General features: G+C 45.2%; 1 protein-coding gene across 1 annotated transcript in view; it reads left to right on the forward strand.

Annotated features, from left to right (window-relative positions):
* The window catches only part of DIAPH1 (diaphanous related formin 1), a 100938-nt gene that overhangs the window by 26215 nt on the left and 51488 nt on the right, over positions 1-23235 (forward strand). Inside the window, exons 2-4 of the mRNA XM_075068248.1 lie at positions 19700-19726; positions 20568-20726; positions 21933-22034. Coding sequence (XP_074924349.1) covers positions 19715-19726; positions 20568-20726; positions 21933-22034 — 273 coding nt within the window. The 5' untranslated portion in view covers positions 19700-19714. The remainder of the gene's footprint in view (positions 1-19699; positions 19727-20567; positions 20727-21932; positions 22035-23235) is intronic.

Consider the following 23235-nt stretch of genomic DNA (forward strand, 5'->3'; position numbering starts at 1 on the left):
GCAGGCACTGAACCCCCAGGCTGGGAGGAAAAGTAGACTCCAGGGGTGGTCTCAGCACACCAGGTGACAGTCCCAAGAGGATTTCTGTGATCCAATCCGCCATACTGGCTTTGGCTGAGTCATTTATAAAATACCCATATAAAACAAAGCAGTTAGAAAGTGTTGCTTCTCCCGTGAGATCTGTGGCAGGATCAGGTTGATGGCTGCTGCTTCCTCCTCCGCTGTGGCCAGGACTGAAACAGGAGCCTGGTCTACACTATGCATTTATACCGAATTTAGCAGCGTTAAAACCGAATTAACCCTGCACACGTCCACACAACAAAGCCCTTTATATCGATATAAAGGGCTCTTAATATCATATATCTGTAGTCCTCCCCGACAAGGGGAGTAGCGCTCAAATCGGTATTGCCATTTCGGAATAGTGTTAGCGTGGCCACAGTTCGACGATATTGGCCTCCGGAAGCTATCCCACAGTGCACCATTGTGACGGCTCTGGACAGCAATCTGGAGTCGGGTGTACTGGCCAGGTAGACAGGAAAAGCCCCTGCGAACTTTTTGAATTTTCGTTTCCTATTTGCCCAGCGTGGAGAGCTGATCAGCACAGGTAACTATGCAGTCTGAGAATCGAAAAGAGCTCCAGCATGGACTGCGCGGGAGGTACTGGATCTGATCGCTATATGGGGAGAGGATTCTGTGCTAACAGAACTCCGTTCCAAAAGACGAAATGAAAAAACATTGAAAAAATTTCCAAGGCATGATGGAGAGAGGCCACAGCAGGAACTCAGTACAGTGCCGTGTGAAAGTTAAGGAGCTCAGACAAGCCTACCAGAAACCAAAGAAGCAAACGGAAGGTCCGGGGCAGGGCGCAAACATGCCACTTCTACGCTGAGCTGCATGCAATTCTAGGGGGATCCGCCACCACTATCCCCACCCCGTCCGTGGATTCCGAGGTGGGGGTAATCTTAGCCGTGCCTGAGGATTCTGCGGACGGGAAGATGGAGGAGGAAGAGGGACGAGCTTGCAGAGAGCACACAGCACTCCGTTCTCCCCAACAGCCAGGAGCTTTTTCTCAGCCTGACGGAATTACCCTCCAGCCCTCCCAAGCCACTATCCCAGACAATGAAGCCATGGAAAAGGACCTCTGGTGAGTGTACCTTTGTAAATATAAAACATGGTTTAAAGCAAGCGTTTTTTAATGATTAATTTGCCCTGAGGACTTGGGATGCATTCGCGGCCAGTACAGTTACTGGAAAAGTCTGTTAACATGTCTGGGGATGGAGCAGAAATCCCAGGGACATCTCCATGAAGCTCTCCTGGAGGTACTCCAAAAAGCCTTTGCAGAAGGTTTCTGGGCAGGGCAGCCTTATTCCGTCCTCCATGGTAGGACACTTGACCACGCCATGCATGTAGCAAGTAATCTGGTATCATTGCATGACAAAGCCTAGCTGCGTATGGTCCGGTGTTTGCTGGCATTCAAGCAACATCTGTTCTTTATCTCGCTGTGTTATCCTCAGGAGAGTGATATCGTTCATGGTACCTGGTTGAAATACAGGAATTTAATTAAGGGGGGACAGAGATGGTTGGGCTGTTTGCCTGTGCTTAAAAGAAATCCTTCCCTGCATTTAGCCAAGCAGAGGGGAGGGGGTGATTGGCAGCTGAGCTTTTTTCGCGTTTGGCTAGCTGGGATCTTCCCTGCTACGAGCCACGCGGTGGGGGACGGTGGCTAGCAGTGGCTAGATCGTTCCATGATACCCAGCCACGGTGGGGGAGGGGTAAAGCGATCATCCCAGAGAATTGGATGGGGGTGGTTTCTGGTGCTGCACGTTAACAGGAAAGAAGCAGCACTTCAACGGGCTTTGCTTGCTATTTGGGAAAGAGGGCGCTGGATATATGAAGGCTGCAGAAGCCGAAAGACAATGGCTTACCATGGCCGCATGCAAGCCGAATTCTGCTGCCCGGACCTGCGTCTGTGATCTCTAACACCAAAGCCGCAGGCACTCATATTAAGATGCAAAATGCGACCTGTAGTGAGATCACATGTGCTATGTAAGGTGAATAGTGTTGTTCACCGTGAAAGAGTATAACCGTTGTTCTGTAAAATGTATCTTTTTAAATACTTCTCTCCCTTTTTTCCCTCCTCCTGCAGCTGCAAATTTTTCAAGTCTCTCCTCCATCCCGAAGGCTATCTCAGATAAGGCAGCGGAAAAAAAAGAACGACGCGAGACTAAATGTTCTCGAAATCATGGAAGTGACCCGCAATGAAAGAGCTCATCTGAATGAGTGGAAGGACGTGGTATCAAAGTACAGGAAAGATGCCAGTGAACGTGAGGACAGGAGGGACCAATGTGAGGATAGGAGGGAACGACTCAAGAGAGAAGATGGTGGCAGGAAGATCAGGAGGCATGGATGCAACTCTGGGGCTGCTGCGTGATCAAACGGACATGCTCCGGCGTCTGGTGGAGCTTCAGGAACAGCAAGCAGGATCACAGAGTGCCGCTGCAGCCCCTGTATAACCACCCTCCCCCCTCACCATGTTCCTTAGCCTCCTTCCATAGATGACTAAGAACGCGTGGGGGGAGGCCCGTGCACCCACCCACTTCACCCCAGTGGACAGCCCAAAAAAGGCTGTCATTATTTTGAAATTTTTTTTAGTGGCCTTTTCCTTCCCTCCTCTATCCTCCTCCCAAACCCCATTCGGCTACCTTGTCAGTTCTCTCCCTCTTTTTATAATTAATTAATAAAAATACATGATTTTTAAACGAGAGTGACTTTATTTCCTTAGGAAGCAAGCGGTAATCGAAGGGGAGGGTGGGTGGCTTACAGGGAATGAGTCAATCAAGGGAGGGGGTTTCATCAAGGAGAAACAAACACAACAGTCACACCGTACCCTGGCCCAAGATGAAACTGGTTTTCAAAGCTTCTCTGATGCGCACCGCTTCCTGGTGTGCTCTTCTAATCGCCCTGGTGTCTGGCTGCACGTAATCAGTAATCAGCAGCCAGGTGATTTGCCTCAGCCTCCCACCCACCATAAAGGTCTCCCCTTACTCTCACAGAGATTGTGGAGCACACAGCAAGCAGCAATAACAATGGGGACATTGGTTTGGCTGAGGTCTGAGCGAGTCAGTAATGTGCGCCAGCGCGCGCTTTAAACGGCCAAATGCACATTCTACCACCATTCTGCACTTGCTCAGCCTGTAGTTGAACAACTCCTGACTACTGTCCAGGCTGCCTGTGTATGGCTTCATGAGCCATGGCATCAAGGGGTAGGCTGGGTCCCCCAGGATAACTACAGGCATTTCAACATCCCCAACTGTTATTTTCTGGTCTGGGAAGTAATTCCCTTGCTGCAGCCATTTAAACAGAGTAGTGTTCCTGAAGACGCGAGCGTCATGAACCTTTCCGGCCATCCCACGTGGATGTTGGTGAAACGTCCCTGTGATCCACCAGTGCTTGCAGCACCATGGAAAAAGTACCTCTTGCGGTTTATGTACTGGGTGCCCTGGTGCTCCGGTGCCAAGATAGGGATATGGGTTCCATCTATCGCCCCACCACAGTTAGGAATCCCATTGCAGCAAAGCCATCCACTATGACCTGCACATTTCCAGAGTCACAACCTTTCGTAGCAGCAGCTTAATGATTGCTTTGGCTACTTGCATCACAGCAGCCCCCACAGTAGATTTTGCCCACTCCAAATTGATTCCTGACTGACCAGTAGCTGTCTGGCGTTGCAAGCTTCCAGAGGGCTATCACCACTCGCTTCTCAACTGTGAGGGCTGCTCTCATCTTGGTATTCTGGCGTTTCAGGGCAGGGAAAGCAAGTCAAAGTTCCATGAAAGTGCCCTTATGCATGCGAAAAAGTTTCGCAGCCACTGGGAATCGTCCCGTCACACCTGCAACACTATGTGGTCCCACCAGTCTGTGCTTGTTTCCTGGGCCCAAAATCGGCATTCCATGGCTAGAACTGCCCCATTACCAGCATGATCTCCAAAGCGCAAGGCCCGCCGTTTGAAAGAATTCTGTGTCCATGTCTTCATCACTCTCGTCGCTGCGCTGCCGTAGCCACCTCCCTCGCCTGGTTTTGCAAGTCCTGGTTCAGCATAACTGCACGAGAATGCATGAGGTGTTTACAATGTCCATGACTTGCTGTCTTGAGCTGAGCATGCTCCATGCTTGCCGTGCTATGGCAGTCTGCACAGTTTCACCCAGGAAAAAGGCGCAAAATGGTTGTCTGCTACTTGCATGGAGGGAGGGTGAGGCTGTTACCCAGAACCACCCGCGGCAATGTTTTTGCCCCATCAGGCACTGGGATCTCAACCCAGAATTCCAATGGGGGGTGGGAGACTGTGGGAACTATGGGATAGGTACCCACAGTGCAACGCTCCGGAAATCAACGCTAGCCTGGGTACATGGACGCACACTGCCAAATTAATGTGCGTAGTGTTGCCACGTGCACTCGACTTTATACAATCTGTTTTAAAAAAACGGTTTCTGTAAAATCAGAATAATCCCGTAGTGTAGACATACCCAGGGACCCAGCATGGGTCATCGGAGATGTAGAAAACAGTGCTCTTCAAATCTTCATGTTGGATGCTCTCCCTGCTTTTCCTCTCCCACGTGTCTCCCCAGTATTGGACCTCACTCCTGCATGGAAGTGAACCCTGGATCTCTTATGAGAGTTTCCTGTAGTGCCTTAGGGAGGCTTCTCCTCGTTCTTCACTTTCACAAATTTGTAATTTAAATCTATTCAGTCACTATCCTCAAACTTTGCTTCCAAGGCAGATTTGAATCTTCTTATCGAAATTGACTGATTAGTTTATACTAGCAATGTAGAGGATTAAGCTAAAGTATGTTTGGAGTAATTTTTAGAAACACAACAATAGTCATTTTTAAAAGTTGTTGTTTTCAAAATGTTTAACCATCAAAACCTCTTTGTGGAGACTGGGCATAAAAAGCATTCAATTCTGATACGGGGTTTCAAACTGAACTTCCTCAACGCCTGTGTACTCCAAAGTAATGTTCTGTCTCCAATGATTTCAATAATGTTCTTACAACAAAAACAAAGTAACAAAACATAACTTTTTTTTTATGAACACATCCATTCACAGCTCTTGGTACATCATCCCTGTCTTAAAAGGAATACTATAAGTCAGGAAAAATAACTTCATCTTAAATCAAGTCTGTCCTGGAAAACTTGGGAATAGATATGTTTTGCAACATACCCTGTATATCAAGAAGTCTGGGCTCTCTTAGGCCAAAGAGAGATGATGGGTACATCCAATAAGTTGAATAAATATTATCTTTTGTGAGGGTAAGGCTGCCTGTTATTTTAGTAGTTTTTTGATACTCAAATCCTTCTGCAGTATCTGAAGAAATAAATGTTATTTGGCTTTAACAAAAACACTTCAGTTTATTATGTATTTGACCAAATGTTGCAGCTAGATACTACATCCCTTGCTGTGAAATCCCTTATTTCTGTGCCTCATCAGCTGTGACAGCAGGCACCAAGCCTCAGTCTCAGTGCTTCCCTCCGTGTGGAGTGGTTTGTCATTCATGCTAAAATCACTTGTCTAACTGGAGTGGGGTTGTATTCATAGTTGGTTCCCCCTGATAATGTGTTGTCTTCAGTGTGATGATCTTCTTGTACCTCATGGGTCTGCTGATGGCTTGTGAAAAAGGCCTGTGGGAGGAATGAGATGCTTCTGTCACTGCTTTCTGCCTTCTCCTTGTGCCTAATGTGGACTGAAAAACAAACATACTGCCTTTCTGGTGTGTGGCCTGTAATACAGATTCCAGCATCCGGATTGGTTTAGTATATAAGGCAAAGAATTACACTCACTAGAGAAAAAATGAGAAGTCCTTGTGGCACCTTAGAGACTAACGAATTTATCTGGGCATAAGCTTTTGTGGGCTGTAGCCCATTTCATCAGATGCATGGAGTGGAAAATACAGTAGACAGGTATAAATATACAGCACATGAAAAGATGGGAGTTGCTTTACCAGGGGTGGGGTCAGTGCTAACAAGGCTAATTCAGCTAGAGTGGATGTGGCCCATTCCCAACAGTTGAAAAGAAAAGGTGAATATCAATGCACCAACCCCCCACTTGGGAAGGCAGCTTCCATCTTTCCATGTGCTGTATATTTATACCTGCTTACTGTATTTTCCACTCTATGCATCTGTTGAAGTGGGTTATAGCCCACAAAAGCTAATATCCACAATGACTCCTTGTTGTTTTTGCTGATACAGACTAACACGGCTATCCCTCTGAAACCACTCGCTAGAGACTTGGCACTACATGGCAGTGTATTTTCAGAGAATCCACTTACAGAAAGATTTCAAAAGCAGATTTCAAAAGTTTTTAAGCGTCTCTCTTTGCACCTTGTGCTTTGGCAGGAAGAGGGATATTTTTCAACGACTTAGCCTTCTGAATCTTTTCAGAGTAGCTTTAAGGAAATGTGTATCTGTTCCTTAAAGCTGCCAAGGTCTTGCTGTAATTGTGAATGACTCTTGGAGGACTGAAAGGGACAGGAGTGTCTGGGAACCATATCTCAATGCAGCAGCAGTGTTCAGCCATTCACCAAAGCTGCTTGTTCATAGACCATTCAGGGTCACCAAAAGGCTGTTTGCAGGCAGCAGAACAAGAGCTAGGATTTGGAAGCTAGTAACTTGTGGCTCATCTCTGTTGTCAGAAGATGGGTGATTCATCTTTTGCCCCCAGCCTTAGGCCAGTTGCCATGTGATGTCTAAGCTGATTTCAGGCAACTCATGATTTTTTTGTTTCACAATGAGGGAGAGGGGAATATTTGTAAAATTCACAGAGTTTGAGAGGAGAGAAATGAGGGAAAGGCCAGAAATTGTGGGTGTTAAAGGTTTATACATCTATTCTAAAGTATTTTGCAAACCAAATACACACACATGTATGCGTACAGACAGATCTTGAAATATCCATTTGACTGTTCGGAACTTTCCAAGCTGAGTAGCAGGACATCAATTTTTAAAACAGTGGTTTTCAACCTGTGGTCTTGGCACAGACTGCGTCTAAGGGATCTGCAAAAGGTGGTTGTTACCATAGAACAGTGGTTTTCAACATATGGTCCAGGGGTCCTCACGCTACGTCTGAGATTTCCAAAGGGGTCCGCACCTCCATTTGAAATTGTTTAGGGTCCACAAATGAAAAAAAAGTTGAAAATCACTACTGTGGAATATAAGATTTAGTTAAAAACACAGTAGGTTTCTAGCCATTATTGATGCTTTTGCTGAATCTGCAGACAGATTGCTCCAGTGCCTCTTCTGGTGCTTGCCTAGCAGAAACAGAGCAGTTTAATTTCTGGTCAGTTTCATTGCTGTTCTTTAGAATCCTGGGCCAGCAATGAAGCTGATAGGAATCATATCAATTTGTTGCTGCTTGTGAAAGCTGTGAACTGCAGTATCAGGAGGAGCATGCACTAGTGTTGTGGCACTAGAGGATGCATACAATAGGTAATATATCAGTGAACCCTCTCCAATAGCCAGGAGAGCTCTAGGGGCTTAAGGGGAAGAGAACTCTCTTTCCTTCCAGCAGTTGGTGGAGGATTATATTAGACAGCTACTAGCTAGAGGAAAGCACATAAATAAAATCTCTGTGCAGGGGCCAGAGAAGGCATCCTAGGAATCACAGCAACCTCCTGTGTTCCAGTAGCTGAGGTCAAGTGGGTATTGCACTGGGCGTCTCTTAATTGGCTTGTTAGCACTGACCCCCCACTTGGTAAAGCAACTCCCGTCTTTTCATGTACTGTGTATTTACTGTATTTTCCACTCCATGTATCTGATGCAGTGGGTTTTAACCCATGAAAGCTTATTCCCAAATAAATTTGTTAGCCTCTAAAGTGCCACAACAACTCCTTGCTGTTGCTTTCTTTTGGTCAATGTGTATGGGGTATTCTTTTCAAGCTCTGTATACAAAAATTCTCACCACTGAAGTACATGTGTAGTTGTTAAACACTACACAACAGTTTAAAGCAATGAAACTGCAGAGGAAGTTTAGGAAGAATGTAATTTCCTGGATTAAGTTTTGGCTGGAAGATTAATACTATTCTCCTATAAATTGTACCATAGGATCTTTCAGGGCTTTGAATTCAGTGCCTGATAGTGGTGATCCTGCACTTTTAGGACACTCTGCAGTTTTCCCAATCTCCTGACTAGAAGGATCCTACTAACCTACAGGGCTGGCTGCGTTCATGGTGTTTTGCTGTGCTCCAACTCAGCTCTTTAGATAAGTGGCTAGCTGGAGGTAGGGGGCAAGAGGAATGGTGGATGTGGCTCAAGACCTCATTTCCTCAAGCTCAGCCACAGCTGCTTTAGTGGTTCCATGTGAGAGAACTGGGTATGTTTTCACTGCAGTTAAGATTCTCTTACTTGGGTTTTACCTCTGCCCTCACTCATCTCTCCAGGGGTGGCATGGGCCAGTTTTCTTTCTTTGGCAGCAGCCTTGTGCTCCTTCTTTCCCCAAGGTCTACTATGCACCCTACTTGCCCCCTTCATTAAATATACTAAGTATGGCTACTTTTCTATGCTACTTGTGTCTCTAACAGCAGCAGGGCTATAGGAAGAGGGCTATGTCTGGTGGTTATAGCTGAATGGAAGGACAGACAGAGGAGGCCTTGCAGGGGAAGTATTTGTCTTGCAAGGTCCAAGAGCTGCCTCATGCCCAGATTGGAATGGATGAAATACACATCTGCTAAGGGTCCACTGAGCAGTGGCCTCAGCTCTATCATGTACTGGTCTTCAGAGATGCTGTATCCATGGCAGGTCCCTTCAAAATTTTCTAAGAAGGCCTCAGTGTCGTCACCTGCCTTGTAGGTGGGAAATTTCTTGGGATGTGGAACAACAACTGGAGAAGGGTTGTTAGGGTTGGCTGGAGCATGCTGCCTGGCCTGCGTTAATTCGAGTTCATGCTTTCTCTCTTTTTCCCTCTCTTCCTGCTCTTTTTGTTGCTTTTCTATCTCTTTTTGTTGTTTTTCCATTTCTCGTTGGTAGGCCACATCTTTGGCTTTTTGTTCTCTTTTGTGGGCTGCCTGTTGATTTTTTTCTTCTCTTTCCTTCAGCTCTACCTCTCATTCTGTTTTTTCCATTTGTTGCTTGTGGTCTGCATCTTTGATTTGTGCCTTTGCATCCAGTCTTGCCCGTTCCTGTTTCAGGTCCTTGGTAGTTATGGTTCCTGCTTTCTTGTGTTGGGGCGCCCTTTGGTGTTTACTGCCTGAAATGCTACTTCTCTGTTGCCTCCTTGGGGTTGCTTAGTAACAGAGTCTTTTTGAACTCTTTCTAACTAGCCTTTCCTGGTAAAGTTAGAAGAAAAAAAAAACTTTGATTTGCAAATGTGTTCTGCTGGTCTCCCTTTGTTTAACAAAAGACCCTTGTTAAACTTAATGTCTCCGCTTTCAGAGTACTCAGAAGGAAGAGAGAAAGGAAAAAAAAAAACCTGCAGACTTGCTTTTAAAACCCCCCTTCCCTCTGCTTATAAGCAGCTAGCAGAGAAAAAGAAAAATAATACTTCTAGTGGCTTTTGGATTCCATCTTTCCCACACACTGCCACCATGTCATGGTATAAATCCCCGCTTTGAACCTTAGCGTCCAAAGATGGGGTACCCTAAGCTTAATTACCAGCTTAGATCTGATAGGCTGCCACCAACCAGGACTTTCAGTGCCTGGTACACTCTGGTCCCCCCAAAACCTTCCTAGGGGACCCCCAAGACCCAGATCCCCTGGATCTTAACACAGGGAAAGTAAACCCTTTCCCCCACCGTTGTCTCCCCCAGGCTTCCCCTCCCTGGGGTTACCCTGGAAGATCACTGTGATTCAAACTCCTTGAATCTTAAAACAGAAAGGAATTCCACCTTTCCCCCTCCTCTTTTCCCCACACCAAGAGGCAATACAGATTCAAGATCCGTGAATCTAAAACAAAGAGGAAATTCGCCTTCCCCCCCTCCCCCTCCTCTCTCCCAGAGAGAGACAGACAGTGATTAACACAGAGAGCAGGTTTTTCCTCCCCCCTTCTCTCCTTTCTCCCACCAATTTCCTGGTGAGAGCAGACTCCCTCCCCGGGGTCTTACACAAGATAACCGAAAAATCAATTAGATTCTAAAAAAGAAAAGCTTTTATTAAAAGAAAGAAAAACATAAACGTTGTCTCTGTAATCAAGATGGTAAATGTTACAGGGTCTTTCAGCTTATAGACACTAGAGAGAATTCTTCCCCCAGCATACATACAAATTGCAACAGAGAGACAATTCTTCCAGCCAAATACACATTTGCAAATAAAGGAAAACAATCAAAAAGACTAAACTGCCTTTCTACTTGTACTTACTACTTGAACAAAAAATTAGAGAGTCTGTAGGTACGTCTGGTCACTCAGAGCCAAGAGAGAACAATGGACAAACAAACAACACAAAACAAAGACTTCCCTCCACCGAGATTTGAAAGTATCTTGTCTCCTGATTGGTCCTCTGGTCAGGTGTTCCAGGTTCACTGTTTATTAACCCCTTACAGGTAAAAGAGACATTAACCCTTAACTATCTGTTTATGACAATGGTGAAATATGAGCAGGAGATAGGAAGGGGAGAAAAGTGAGAGATGCGGAGTGTCATTTGGAAATTAAATTTAACCTTTTTTAATCTCCTGAGTCTGTAAGGATATTGGAGCTGGAGTCCTCTCTGCGCCTCAGTATCTTATTTGTAAGGTCAAAAGTTCTAGCTGCAGAGTACCTCCTAGCACCTTCTAAGGTGATGAGTAGAGTACTAGCTAAGGGAGAGTGCAGTGCTTGATTGCCAGCACTGCTTCCTGCACAGCGCAGGGCGTTCATGAACTTCTCCTGTCCAGGTATTGACTTGATTCAAAGCTGGGTTCTGACCTCTCAAGCTAAGCAGAGTAGTGTAGAAGATGCCTGTTTAGCGTGGTTTTCTAGTGGCAGATGTAGAAAGGTTCAAGACTAGCCAGGGTGGATAAAAATCAATGAATTAAAAAAAAAAAAAAAGATTTTTTTGATAAAATGCTTTTTGAGGAAAAAACCTATCTAAAGATAGTTTTAATTAAGATACATTATAGCTCAAAGATGTCTCCTCATGAAATAGGGATTATAAATTCAAATTCTATAGTATGAAACAATATATTCATGTAATGTTTAAGAAAAGCTTTGTAAATGATTTCCAACAGTTCATGGATTAGGGGCCCAATCTTCTGGGGTTCCAGGTAGGACGACCAGATGACAACAAAATATTGGGACACCTGGGGGGCGGGGAGGGCACCATTGAAGTGCAAAAAAAAATAAAAAAAGGCTGGAGTGCAAAACATTGGTTGGGATGTGTGACAAACTACTACTTATCGGGACAATCTCGATTTTATGGGGACATCTGGTCACCCTAATTCCAGGGGATTCTGTATAGATTATTTAGGTTAATCTTTCTATCTACCCAATGGGACTCAGGGCTCAGTCTAGAAGATACCATCAGAGATGCTTAGTTTGCAGTTCTCAAAGTGTGGATTTGTGTCTCCAGAGAATATATGCTTGTTAACAGCAAAAATGGTTTTAAATAAGTAAATAAATAATATATAGAGGTGAGAAATAACAGATCTCAGCCCTATTGTCCCGCTGCAAATTTGTGTACACAGAGTCAATCCCTTACCTCTCTCTAAAAGTTCAAAGTTTCTAAAAGTTCAGTGAATAGAAGATTGTTGGGGGCAGAATAGATCTGGACAAAGAGAAAAAGTCTGGAGATAAATATGAGAAGGGAGGGACAGGCAGTAGAAATAAAAGTGAAACTGTTTGAGCAGCATGTTTCAGAAGTCTTGAGGTCTTTCTGAGTGTAGCCTTCATTGATTTGAGATCTGCCATACCATTCTCTCACTGGAAGGGAAAACCTATAATGGCAGCAGGCTGTAAAAGAGACCCAGTTTAGGAATATTTTAATGAAGTTCCTCTACCGGTGGGTAAGACAGGCATGCGTGCAGAATGTAAACAGTGCAACAAAGAAATGCAAGGCCTGGTTGCCTGAATGAAACAACATCATGAGAAGTGTCCTTCTCAGGAGGAAACTGCGTTAAAGATGATGAAAGGAACATGTCTGAACATGCAGGATCTTCAGGTTGGTAACAACCAACAAGAATGCACTTTTATGTAGAAATCCATGATTAAATCAAGTCTTCCTGAGACTAGCAGAGTTAAGGTGTTTACTCCTGGGGGAATTTTGTGGCACTGCATAAGTGCAGAATTTGTCCCCCATAGATTTTTTTGCTTCCCTGCAGAAAAATGACTTTCTGATGGGGAAGCAAAGGGAAGCTGAAAAAGCGGTCATGTGACCCTCTCCAGCAGTATGTTCTGGGTGCCCAGGGCAGCCAGCCGAGAGAGAAATCACTGTGGGGCAGGAGGCAGGAGTGGGGAAGACCCGGCTGGTGGCTCCTACCCTGTGCTGGGCTCAGCTGCTAGTCCCTGCTGGGCTGGGGAGGACGGGACTTCCTCTTCACCTGCACAGCATCCAAGGCCGGGTCAGACCTACCCCCAGATTTCTCCTTCAGCTATTGGAAGCTCTGCAAATGCTCTCCTCCCTCTCCCCCCCCCCACACCACTTCCTGCACCCATTGCTCCTCAGCTGCATGGGGAGGGATCCCTGTACAGGGAGCTGCACCCTCATCTGCCCAACCCCGTACATCGAAACCCTGTCAGACATACCCTCCTGCCGAGCCTCACCCCCACACACACACACTCAAAACCCCCCTGATGAGCCCCACTCCCTCTGCACCTGGACCATAATAATGAGCCACCTGCACCCGGATCACAACCCCACCAAGCCCCAACCATCTGCACCTGGATCTCCACCCCACTGAGCTCCACTGAGCCCCACTCCCCCAGCATCTGGACCCCTCACTGAGCTCCCCACACCTAGACCCCCTGCTGAGCTCTATTCCCCCCCGACTCCTCCCTCCTCCCCAGATTCTAGCTGTGATCTGCCTTCTTGTGCTACCATTAGCGTTGACTTCTAAATGATGTGATATAATATTGAGTGAAAAAAAGCAAAGTCCAGCTAAAATGAGCTAAGGATTTGGATGGATTTGTGCTGTGTGAATTGTTCCAGTAGGAAATCCCACCTACTCTTTGGTCATGAGTGCTCTGATAATGTTTATGAATGGCATGCCACTCATCTGTAGTGTGGATAGGAGATTCCATAAGAGGAGGAATGGCCAATGATATAGCTATATAGCTATTGATTTAGATTTAAGGACACAAGAATGACCGTATTGGGTCATATCAATGGTCCATCTAGCCAAGCATGCTGTATTCTGACCGCGGCCAGTGCTGGATGACTCAGAGGGAGTGAACAAAACAGGGCAATTAATTGAGTGAACCATCCTGTCATACAGTCCCAGCTTCTAGCAGCCAGAAGTTTAGGGACGTGGTTGCATCCCAGACCATCTTGGCTATTAGCCATTGATGGACCTATCCTCCGTGAACTTATCTAATTCTTCTTTGAACCCAGTTATGCCTTTGGCCTTCAACACATGCCCTGGAAATAAGTTCTTAACTTTTTATTTTATAGGGCACCTAAAGTATCTTGAACCCTTTATAGACACAAACAGGGACACCGTCCATCCCTGCAGAGCTTGCATGCAAGATAGACAAGTAAATGAGGGAAAAGAAGCAAGAGAAACTGGTGATCAGGCATATATCATATTCCATGATGATAGTCTCATTTCTCATCTGTTTTGTTATGGTTGGGAGTACTAGGCTTTACAAGCCTCGTAGGGTATGCCTATTCTGCAATTAGACACCTGCATTTGGCCTGTAGTAGCTGACTTGGGCTTGCAGGGCTTGGGCTAAGGGGCTGTTTAATTGTGGTGTAGACATTCTGGCTCTAGGACTCTCTCACCTCACAGGATCCTAAAGCCTGGGCTCAAACCCAAACCTGAAAGTCTACACTGCAATTAAACAGCCCCTTAATCTGAGCCATGCAATGTAGACATACTCATAGAAGAGCATTCATAGGAGGAACCTGCAAGAGGAGGGGGTCAGGCAGGGATCTGCTACTTACTTTTTTCTTGGATATGAGGAGCCAGAGAGTCGCAGCTGGGGGCATGGGCTACTGTTCACTTCTGCCAGCTAACAAGCATTAAAATTACAATTCCTAGTTATAGACAGACGTAGAAAGGAACAGGGACATAGAAAGTAGAGCTAGAAAGAGCTCTGCAAGCCAGTACATGATTGTTCCCTGCAGTGTGTTCTCCAGGGCTTTGTTCCATGCAGTGTATAACAACCTAATAAATTCACCATTGGGACACTTCCTGATATTCTGCCTCTATGGTCTTTTTCTTGATTAAGGCGTTAAGTCTTAAAGAATGAGTTTTAATATCTTTTCCCACATTTTTTATTGTTAATAACAACTCTGGATATTCTTCATATCATATTTAATAACAAGCTGGAAGGGATATTAAACCTAATGCTTCAAGGTTTAAGGCAGTCTCTAATTATTCGAGATCAAGATAAGACCTAATGTGGGGGACAAATAACCCTGTCATAGGCAGATATGGAGTACTTATACCTTTCTCTGAGCCAGCTGGTGGTGGCCAATGTCAGAGAAGGTACTGGACTAGATGGACCTCAGGTCTGATTTAATCTGGCAGTTCTTATACTCATCATCTCTTGATTTCTAACTATACTTCCTAGTTCCCTGCTTAGTAGTACCTTGGTACCTGTCCTTAAAATGCTTCCTAGACTAGAGTATTATCCTGGTCTGTGCCCCTAAATCAATCCTTTATTAGCCACCCTTTATATATTTAGGTTTCTGTCCATCAGCCAGTCTTACCAGGTCACTTTTGTTGCTCTCCTTTGAACTCCCTCCAGTTTCTTCACAATTATTTTTAAACCCTGGCTGTGAATAGTATTTCCTTTTGGCAGATACCCAGACATTCCCCTGTAAATTGTGAGCTGTTTGTGAGGTCTGAGTAGTGTTTCTGTGGAATGAACAGGAAAGATTTGAGCATTACCTCTGTCAGAAGTTCATTTCATAATTGTTCTGGAGCTGCTGATTCTCCATCAGATCCGTCGTATGAGAATTTTCCTCTGTGCTGAGTTACAAGGAAAAGATTTCCAGTGAGGGAGAGGAGACCAAGTGGAGAGCCAGTAGTATGCTATGGGTGAGAACTGGAGATATAAATGTGCAGATGTTGCACAGTAAAGCAGGGATCTCAAACTCAAATCACCATGAGGGCCACATGGGTAATATAGTATGCTATTAAAAGTCAGTGTATTCACTTTTTAAAAACTGTAATGCAAAGAGGGGTTTTAATAAAACATAAACACCTGTAACTATTTCTTATGTGGTCAGTAACACTGATGATGATCTACACTAACAGTCTATCAACATAGCTGTAATGGCAGGAACTTTTTAAAGTAACTATTCATACAAAATACATTGCCATTTTTAACAAATATTCTTCCCAACTACTCACAGCAAAGAATCATACATGGTGAACATCATACCTCAGCCTGCTCGCCTAGTCCATAAGGTCCTCCCAGCTCCGCCTCTTCCCACCCCTTCCCTGCCCCCATTCCAACCCTTTCGCCAAAGTCCCTGCCCCAACTCCACCCTCTCACTGTTCTATTCCAACCCCTTCACCAAATCCCCGCTCCAGCTCTGCCTCTTCTCCACCTCCTCCCCTGAGGGCGCTGCATCCCTGCTCCTCCCCTCTCCCTCTTGGAAAGTCCTAAGTGCCACCAAACAGATGTTTGGTGGTGGGAAGCGCTGGGAGGTAGGTGGAGGAGCGGGGACATGGCCCTCTCAGGTGGAGGGGGCATGGGGTGAGAGGAGCTTGGCTGCCGGTAGAGTCAGCGCCTATGGTGGGCCACAGGAAATAACTCCGTGGGCTGCATGTTTGAGACCCCTGCAGTAAAGCATAGTTCAAAGTGACTGAAAGTGGCCCCAGGAAGCTATCCCTTTGGTTCCTGAAACTCTCAATACACCAACATGGACTTCAGACAATTAACTGAAGAATAGGATTTAGGACTTCAACAGTGGACTCCGGGTAGGACAGAAAAGTGCACCAGATAATTACAGACCCCAGTCAGACTGGAGTGTTGTGCAACATCAGTATTTTCTGTGTGCCTCCAAGGTTAGAACTCTTGGAGACATAGTAACCTGTATGTACAAGGAAGCAGTAGAGAGGAGATGATTAACAGATAATGCTCATAATTAGTCCATTATTAACCATCCTTATGGTGCTTAGTGACAGACACACATTGCCCAGTGCCCTGAGACGTCTGCAACCTTCTTTCCCTGCCATAGGAACCCCCTTGCCACATCCCTACTGGCATCCCATCAGACTTGCTCTCGGCAGGTACAAGAGGAGAGAGTGCCTCTTGTTTGTCAGGATGTACTCACAGCAGAAAATGCCTCTGGAAGCCTATCCTAACACTCGTCTCCATCTCCAAAACATCTGTTCTAGGATGAGTAATGGGTACATTGAATTCTTGCAGAGGGTTGCCAGAGCCAGCCAAAAGGGGTTGGTTTTGGGATGCAGGAGAAATTGGAGCCAGGAGGGAAGCAGGGAAGGGGCTGTGCATATTATCCTTGCTCTGCCATTGGAACTCCCCCAAGGTGAGGGAGTTAGGAATATTGGTAACTAGTAACTGGTACTGGGGTGGTGTGTACTCTGTTGCACAATGGGAGCAAATTCCACACTGCACCGTCCACATTTCACAACAATATTTATTCTGTCACCACAGCACGTCCTTCATCATCACCTCAACACAAACACACACAGCTGTGGCTCAGAGTTGAAAATAGTCATTGATGTAAAACTATCTGATTATTTTCAGCAGAGGTTATTTTTGAGGTTGAGCTTTTTGCTGTACTCTTCAAGTGTCCAGATCCATTTTCTGGGCCTCAGCTGCCTAATGTTGTCCAGGTGGCCTGACTTAAAGCTTCCTTCTTCCACCCCAATGTGTGATGAAGAAGTGAGGAGTTTGTAATGAGCTTCAGCAGCTCACTTCCCTGGGTTTCTTCTGCTGTTCTGCAGTTGGCCCAGTGTACCAGTTTACATGCATGAGTCCCTCTGTTCCTTGACCAAGCTGGATTCCAGCTCTGGCTCCAGGGAGCAGAAAAGCAGGGAGCGTGCCCTGTAATCTAGTTAACTCACTCTTGTGGGGAAACAGCTGGAGAGCAAGAAGTGGCTCCAGGCAGGTCCTGGGAAGGCAGAAAGAGAGAGAGAAAATGCAAAATATCAGGTGCCTGGCTGCAGCACAAGGAGGAAATTCCTTGGCAAACATAGTTATCTTGGGGAAAATGCCAAATAACACGACCACAGAATCAAAGTCCATGGTGCCCTGACTGAGATGAAGGGTTGTAGTTCACACCTCTTAACGTTACTTTTCTCAGGCTCTCTACAGACATTTGAGTTGGTTAAATTAAGTTAATGTTTTCAGTGTTATTTCTACAGCCGTAAGGACTAGCAGGAAATTTTTTAAAGGAAAGCTGATGTTCTGGAGTACAATTGAACAGCAAAGGATGAATTTCACAGCTGCAGAATTTTGAAGTACGTTGAGCCTTTTAGGTACCATGAGCCAGTGGTGTCAAAGGAGCTTTTGTCTTGGTTTTCTTAGCGTCATGTGATCTTTGGATAACTTTTCGGGATGGGAAGGAAGGGAACTCTTGTGTGTAGCATGGGCCATCCCAAAGTCCTATTAAGGGTTTAAACTATGTGATAGGTTGGAGTTGGTTCACCTTTATGGCAGCATCTTAAATTGTGGTGCACTGAACTCACAGGGTAAACTACCCCAATTCTGTGTTTGATGCTGTAGTACAAGGGATGGCTATTGGAAAGAAGCCATAGTCCATGTTCTCTGTGATGCTCTTAACATTTGTCTCCAGGAGGCCTGATCTGCACTGAAGAAGTGAGGTTTTTTACACACGAAAGTTTATGCCCAAATAATTCTGTTAGTCTTTAAGCTGCCAGCAGACTCCATGTTGTTTTTGTGGATACAGACTAATACGGCTACCCCCAATAATTGTGTTGTTACTCTCTCTCTCATTAGATATGCTGCTTGTTAGTCCCATATGTTGATTCTTTCTGCCCTCTGCTGGAGTTTCTGGTTTATGACAAATCAAAAAGCAGCAGTAGTGGAAATTACAGCCATATGGATTCTGCATGCAGATAAAAAAAAAAAAACTAGGGAACAAGAGTAATGAACTTTGCATTTCAGACACAGTCACTCCCTCAGTTAAAGATGAGAACCTGTCATGTTCAGGGGCTTTGCATTACAGGTGGCCTGCCCTTATGGAATACATTGTGATCCATTCTTTATATGTGCTAAACGCCCCTGATGATCCACAGAGGAAGGGTCATAGGTAATTCAGGTAGGTAGTTTCAACCTTTTGTGCGTCTGTGTAGAGTGGCAGGGAGGGAGAGAGCGAAGTTGATATCTCTTTAACATTCCTAATAAATTTGAAAGGAAACTGTCCCAGCTTCTGAAGTCATCACCTGTATATTCTGGGAAGCACATATCCAAAACCAGGGTTCCACCTGAAATGGAACATTTGAGGTCTAACAGGCCCTTTAAAAGGACAGATCCCCTTCTGACAAAGCTGAAGGGATGGGAAGACCGGTGGTTGTCAGTGATGTGATTGAAATTGAAAGGGCCCAATTTTCCTTTGCCTAGTCCGTTCCTCTTATGTGCAATGCCAAGTCTAAAACAAATTGTCTTGGCTGTTGAGGTTGGGAGCAAGGGTTACAATATAGCAGGATTAGATATGCTCTCACTAGGTGGAGAAACATAGTTGCATGGCGGGACCAGCTTTGTTGTCCCAAGTGGGAGATAAGGCCATACCTCTGCCTTCCGTAGTAAGGAAAGAGGGTTATGTGTTGGAACAGATTGTCCCCTCCTGGCTGGGGACTAGCTCCATGTGGTGGATTTGGTTTTGCTTTCCCCCAAAGGAATTCTTGAGGTCTTGAGTCACTTTGCATCGCTAGAAAAGGTCTGAGTATGAGACAAAATTGAGTCAAAGAGGAAAGAGAAGGAAGGTTGTGCTTTGTGCAGTAATTGCTTCCTGCTGCTCATGATCTCATCTCTCAGATCTGTAGAACTGATGTATGTTTGCATTCGTGGGTTAAATCTTTCCCCAGTAGTAGTGTGCAGGCAGGGCCGGTGCTAGGATTTCTGACGCCCTAGGCGCCGGGACATTTCGCCGCCCCCCGCGTGGGTCTCGTGGTTCCGGCGGAGCTGCCGCAGGCGGCTCCCTGACCCGGGGGATGCCCTGAGTTGCCAGGCCGCTGCGGCGGCTTCCTGACCCGGGGTGCCCTGGGCTGCCGCGGCTGTGCGCTGACCCCGGGGGCGCCCTAAGCTGCCGGGCTGCAGGCAGCTGCTGCCGCCGGCAGCTCAGACTACGCAGCGGCCGCTGCAACCATTTAAAAAATTTGGGGGGGGGGCACCGCTTTTTGGCACCCCCAAATCTTGGCACCCTAGGCAACCGCCTAGTTCGCCTAAATGGTTGCACCGGCCCTGTGTGCAGGATATGGGAATTTGGCATCATTGTGTTCTGTTCACTCTGAATAGGAATGAAACAAGCTGGGTTATCACTATCCATTTTTTCTCCTCACCCTCACACTCTCCTCTGTGTTTGGGGGTGTGCCTTGTATCACTGATTTGTTTCTCCTCTTTTCCCTCCTCTTTTCTGTCCCACAGACTTTGAAGCGGCTTATGGCGGATGAGGTAAGGATGGTGGTTTTCTTCTGCATGTGCTTGCTGTAACTTTCCTGTGCCTGGCTGTTTCCGGCACCACGCACACAGTGTTCCTCTGCCTGCTCTATTCTAGTCTTACTATTTGGAGGCTCCAGCCCTTGCTATCACATGTCTACTCCATGTGCGTTCTCTCTCTCATAAGGCATTTGTTTCTCTAGGATTCTCTAACTCTGTTTCTTCAGACTCTACACGCTCTGCTGACTCCTTCCTCATAAGTACTGGTTTACTTGGCAATCTGAACACTAGCATTTTCCAGAAGGTTGGCTTTGCAACACTGCTAACTGCATGGATAGACCCTGTCTGCTGGCCCCCAGGTTTTTGGTGTTTTAGATTTCCCTGGACAGGCATTGAATTCACATGGAAGTTGACATTAGCAGTATCAGCAGATTTCTACTTATCCTCTGCCAGTGATGGTGCATGCACACTGACTAACCATGCAACATGTGAATTGTCAGCCACATTCTGCGAAGGTGCCCAAGGGATACAGGAGCCCTTATCTACCACTTGGAAGGTCTACAGAGAATTTTGTCTCTGGTCTGTGAAATTTCAAAAGCTTCCCTATTAATGCGCACCTGGTAGGTCCACAGATCACAAGTTATGGCCTCTTGGTGTCAGAACTACCCCCAAACCGGTGTGCTTTCTCTATCCATTGCCAGCCGTGCAAGTGTGAGAATACCAAATATAGGAATGCAATTAGGGTAGTATGCCTGGCATTAGTTTTGGGACAGCATGTGTGGTTGAGGGTGATCACTGGAGTTGAGAGATGTGAAGTGAGGTTGTGCTGAGTTTGATTTCTGTTTCTCTTACACAGCTGGAGCGATTCACCAGCATGCGGATAAAAAAGGAGAAGGAAAAATCCAATGTGGCTCATAGGAATTCGTCTGCTTCCTATATGGATGTTCCTAGTTCAGGCCAGATGCTGCAGGAAATCACAGATCAGGAAGTGCTGGTCCTCTTTGAACAGATGCTGGTAAGTTAATGACCCCAGTACAAATGCCCTTCCTACCTTCACTCTTTGGATACTGTGCGCTCTCTGGGTCTTTATCTCCCATTTTCCAGGTCACGAGGCGGAGACAGTAGTGCTTCCCAGTATCCTAGATGCCTAATGTTACCTCATAACCATGATGCCTTATGCCAGACAACACCTCCTACCTCCATCACCATGGTAGAGCCTGTTCTCTTTCTCCACAACTCTCCAATGAAGGGTTGTCTGCTTTGATTCCTTACCCTGTCGTTTCTCACAGATAGTATAAGACAATGGTTCTCAGGGTTTTCCTGTGTAGACTTCGTCCTTCTAGCCTTTCAATCCCAGTCCTTCCCGCGCAACAGTTTTAGTACTTGTCTATAGGAACAATAGCAGGACAGGATTAAGGAGAGAAGATGAAAATAAACTTGCTTTAATATTTTGGGTCTGCTATATGGTTCTGTCCCCATCTCTGGGCCCTCTTCTCTTGAGTTCTCGCCTCCTTGTTTGCTACTACACAGGCGTTTGTGTTATTGGCAAACTTTACAGCAGTTAAATTTACAACAAAGAAAACCCCAGCAAATATGAAACAGACAGGTAAGTCTAGAGAAGGGGGCTGACTTGTTCCATTGAATAAAACATCATTGGAAACCCTAAGAGCCCAGACTGGATAATAAGTAGCAGAGGGTATCACTGCTTGACAGTTGACAGCTGCTTAATCATTGTGACAGAAGCACCTCTCTAGACCAGAGAACTCCTGGGGTTAGTCAGTTGGCTCTTGGTTTAGTAAATTGTATGCTGAGAGCTTCCACTGGGCTCCACAAACCCCTTTAGGAGTTGGGGGCTCCTCTCTGTCCCACTAGAATGTAGCATCCCGCTGGGATGGAGGTAACTTTCTCTAGCTCTCCTCAGAGCACCATAATCCCCTTTAGGAAGTGTGTGCCGAGAGGGTTGGGGGGACTGCTCCTGTCCACTCCTTATCTCAGGGGTCTCCTCTAACATGGTTTAAACACAAATGCAGGCTGTTCCCTCTGAGATTCTGATATGTGCTCACTGAACCACATTTCAGGCCTTGCTGTGGCAGGGTTGCAAGCTTCCTGTTGCCGTGGGCAGATTGTGTTCCAAGTAGCAAATGATGTTTCTGTGTGAGTGATGTTCCCAGCATAAGGGAATCTGTGTATAACTGAATATTTTCTTGCTTTCCTTCCACAGGTTGATATGAATCTGAATGAGGAGAAGCAGCAGCCCCTGAGGGAGAAGGACATAATAATCAAGAGGGAGATGGTGTCCCAGTATCTACATACCTCCAAAGCTGTGAGTACTCTTGCTCTGCCTACAGAAAGCTGCTGTGAGGAGGTAGGGATATGGTGTTGTATAGCAACACTGCAAAAAACTCCTCACATCTGAGGTTCTTAAGTGAAAATCTGACATGAAACACAAATCTCATGAACAATTTGAAAGAAATATACACTGGACAGTAAAAGCCCTAAAGACTGTACACAAGTGATACACAGGCCCCATTCCAATAACTTCTTAGTTCATTTTTACTTGCTAATTTAAGTTTTCCAATGAACTCTCAGGGAAGTGTTTGAGGAGGCATAACTTAGCCCAATGCTGAGTTTTCATAAACCTTCTTCTCATAAATTCATCATGTTGTATGATTTATTTTCATAACTATATTTTAATATATCAGAATGAACAAAGATTTTCTGTGGCAAAGTATTAAAAGATTACAGTAACCTTACCTTTTTAAATGATTAGTTTAAAATAAAATATCCAGTTTCTGATGGTGTTCCTTTATTTCAGGATATAGCATTGACTGTTTAAAACCATTCTTTTTAAAAGTGTGTTTAAGGTTTTTTTCTGCTCCTCTGTTGATGTTTATAAAGGGCTCCTCAGCAAGGGAGAAACTATGGACAAACAATGTTGTCAAATTGACAAAGTAAACAAAATGGGGGGAAATGGTTTTTGTTTTGTTTTTTGGTAACTTCTTTCATTTATAGTACATTTTATAACTGATTGAAAATGTGAAGTGTGTTGTGAAAAAGCTTCAAAAATTTCTGCAATTTTTTTTTTTGGTTTTTGAAACCTAAAATACATTTTTTGGGGGAAGGGTCTCTCTTTTTTTTTTTTTTTCCAATGGCAAAAAGGGATGAAGGGCAGGGGGGACAAACAGTCAGTTTCTCATTTTTCCTTTTTTGCTGAAAACTCAAAACTTTGAAAAAACAATTTTCTGTAAAGTTTGTTTTTAAAAAAGGTAATTTTGCATTTTAATTTTTTTCAACGAAAAATGGTCTCTTTTATAAACAAAACGTTTTGTTTTAGTATACATGGATGTTATAAATAACTATATTAAGTACTAAAGTTCTGCAAAGATGTTTCAAGCTGACATTGCCCCTGTACGGGGAGAGAGCCTCTCTCTTTAACCAAAGCTGTAAATAAACTTCCAATATAAGCTCGATTTTTGGCCTCCACTTCCAAAAAAGATCTTTTCCACTTCGAACTTTAAAAGTCT

The sequence above is a fragment of the Chelonoidis abingdonii genome, chromosome 7, assembly GCF_003597395.2.
Source record: "Chelonoidis abingdonii isolate Lonesome George chromosome 7, CheloAbing_2.0, whole genome shotgun sequence".
Lineage (NCBI taxonomy): Eukaryota > Metazoa > Chordata > Testudines > Testudinidae > Chelonoidis > Chelonoidis abingdonii.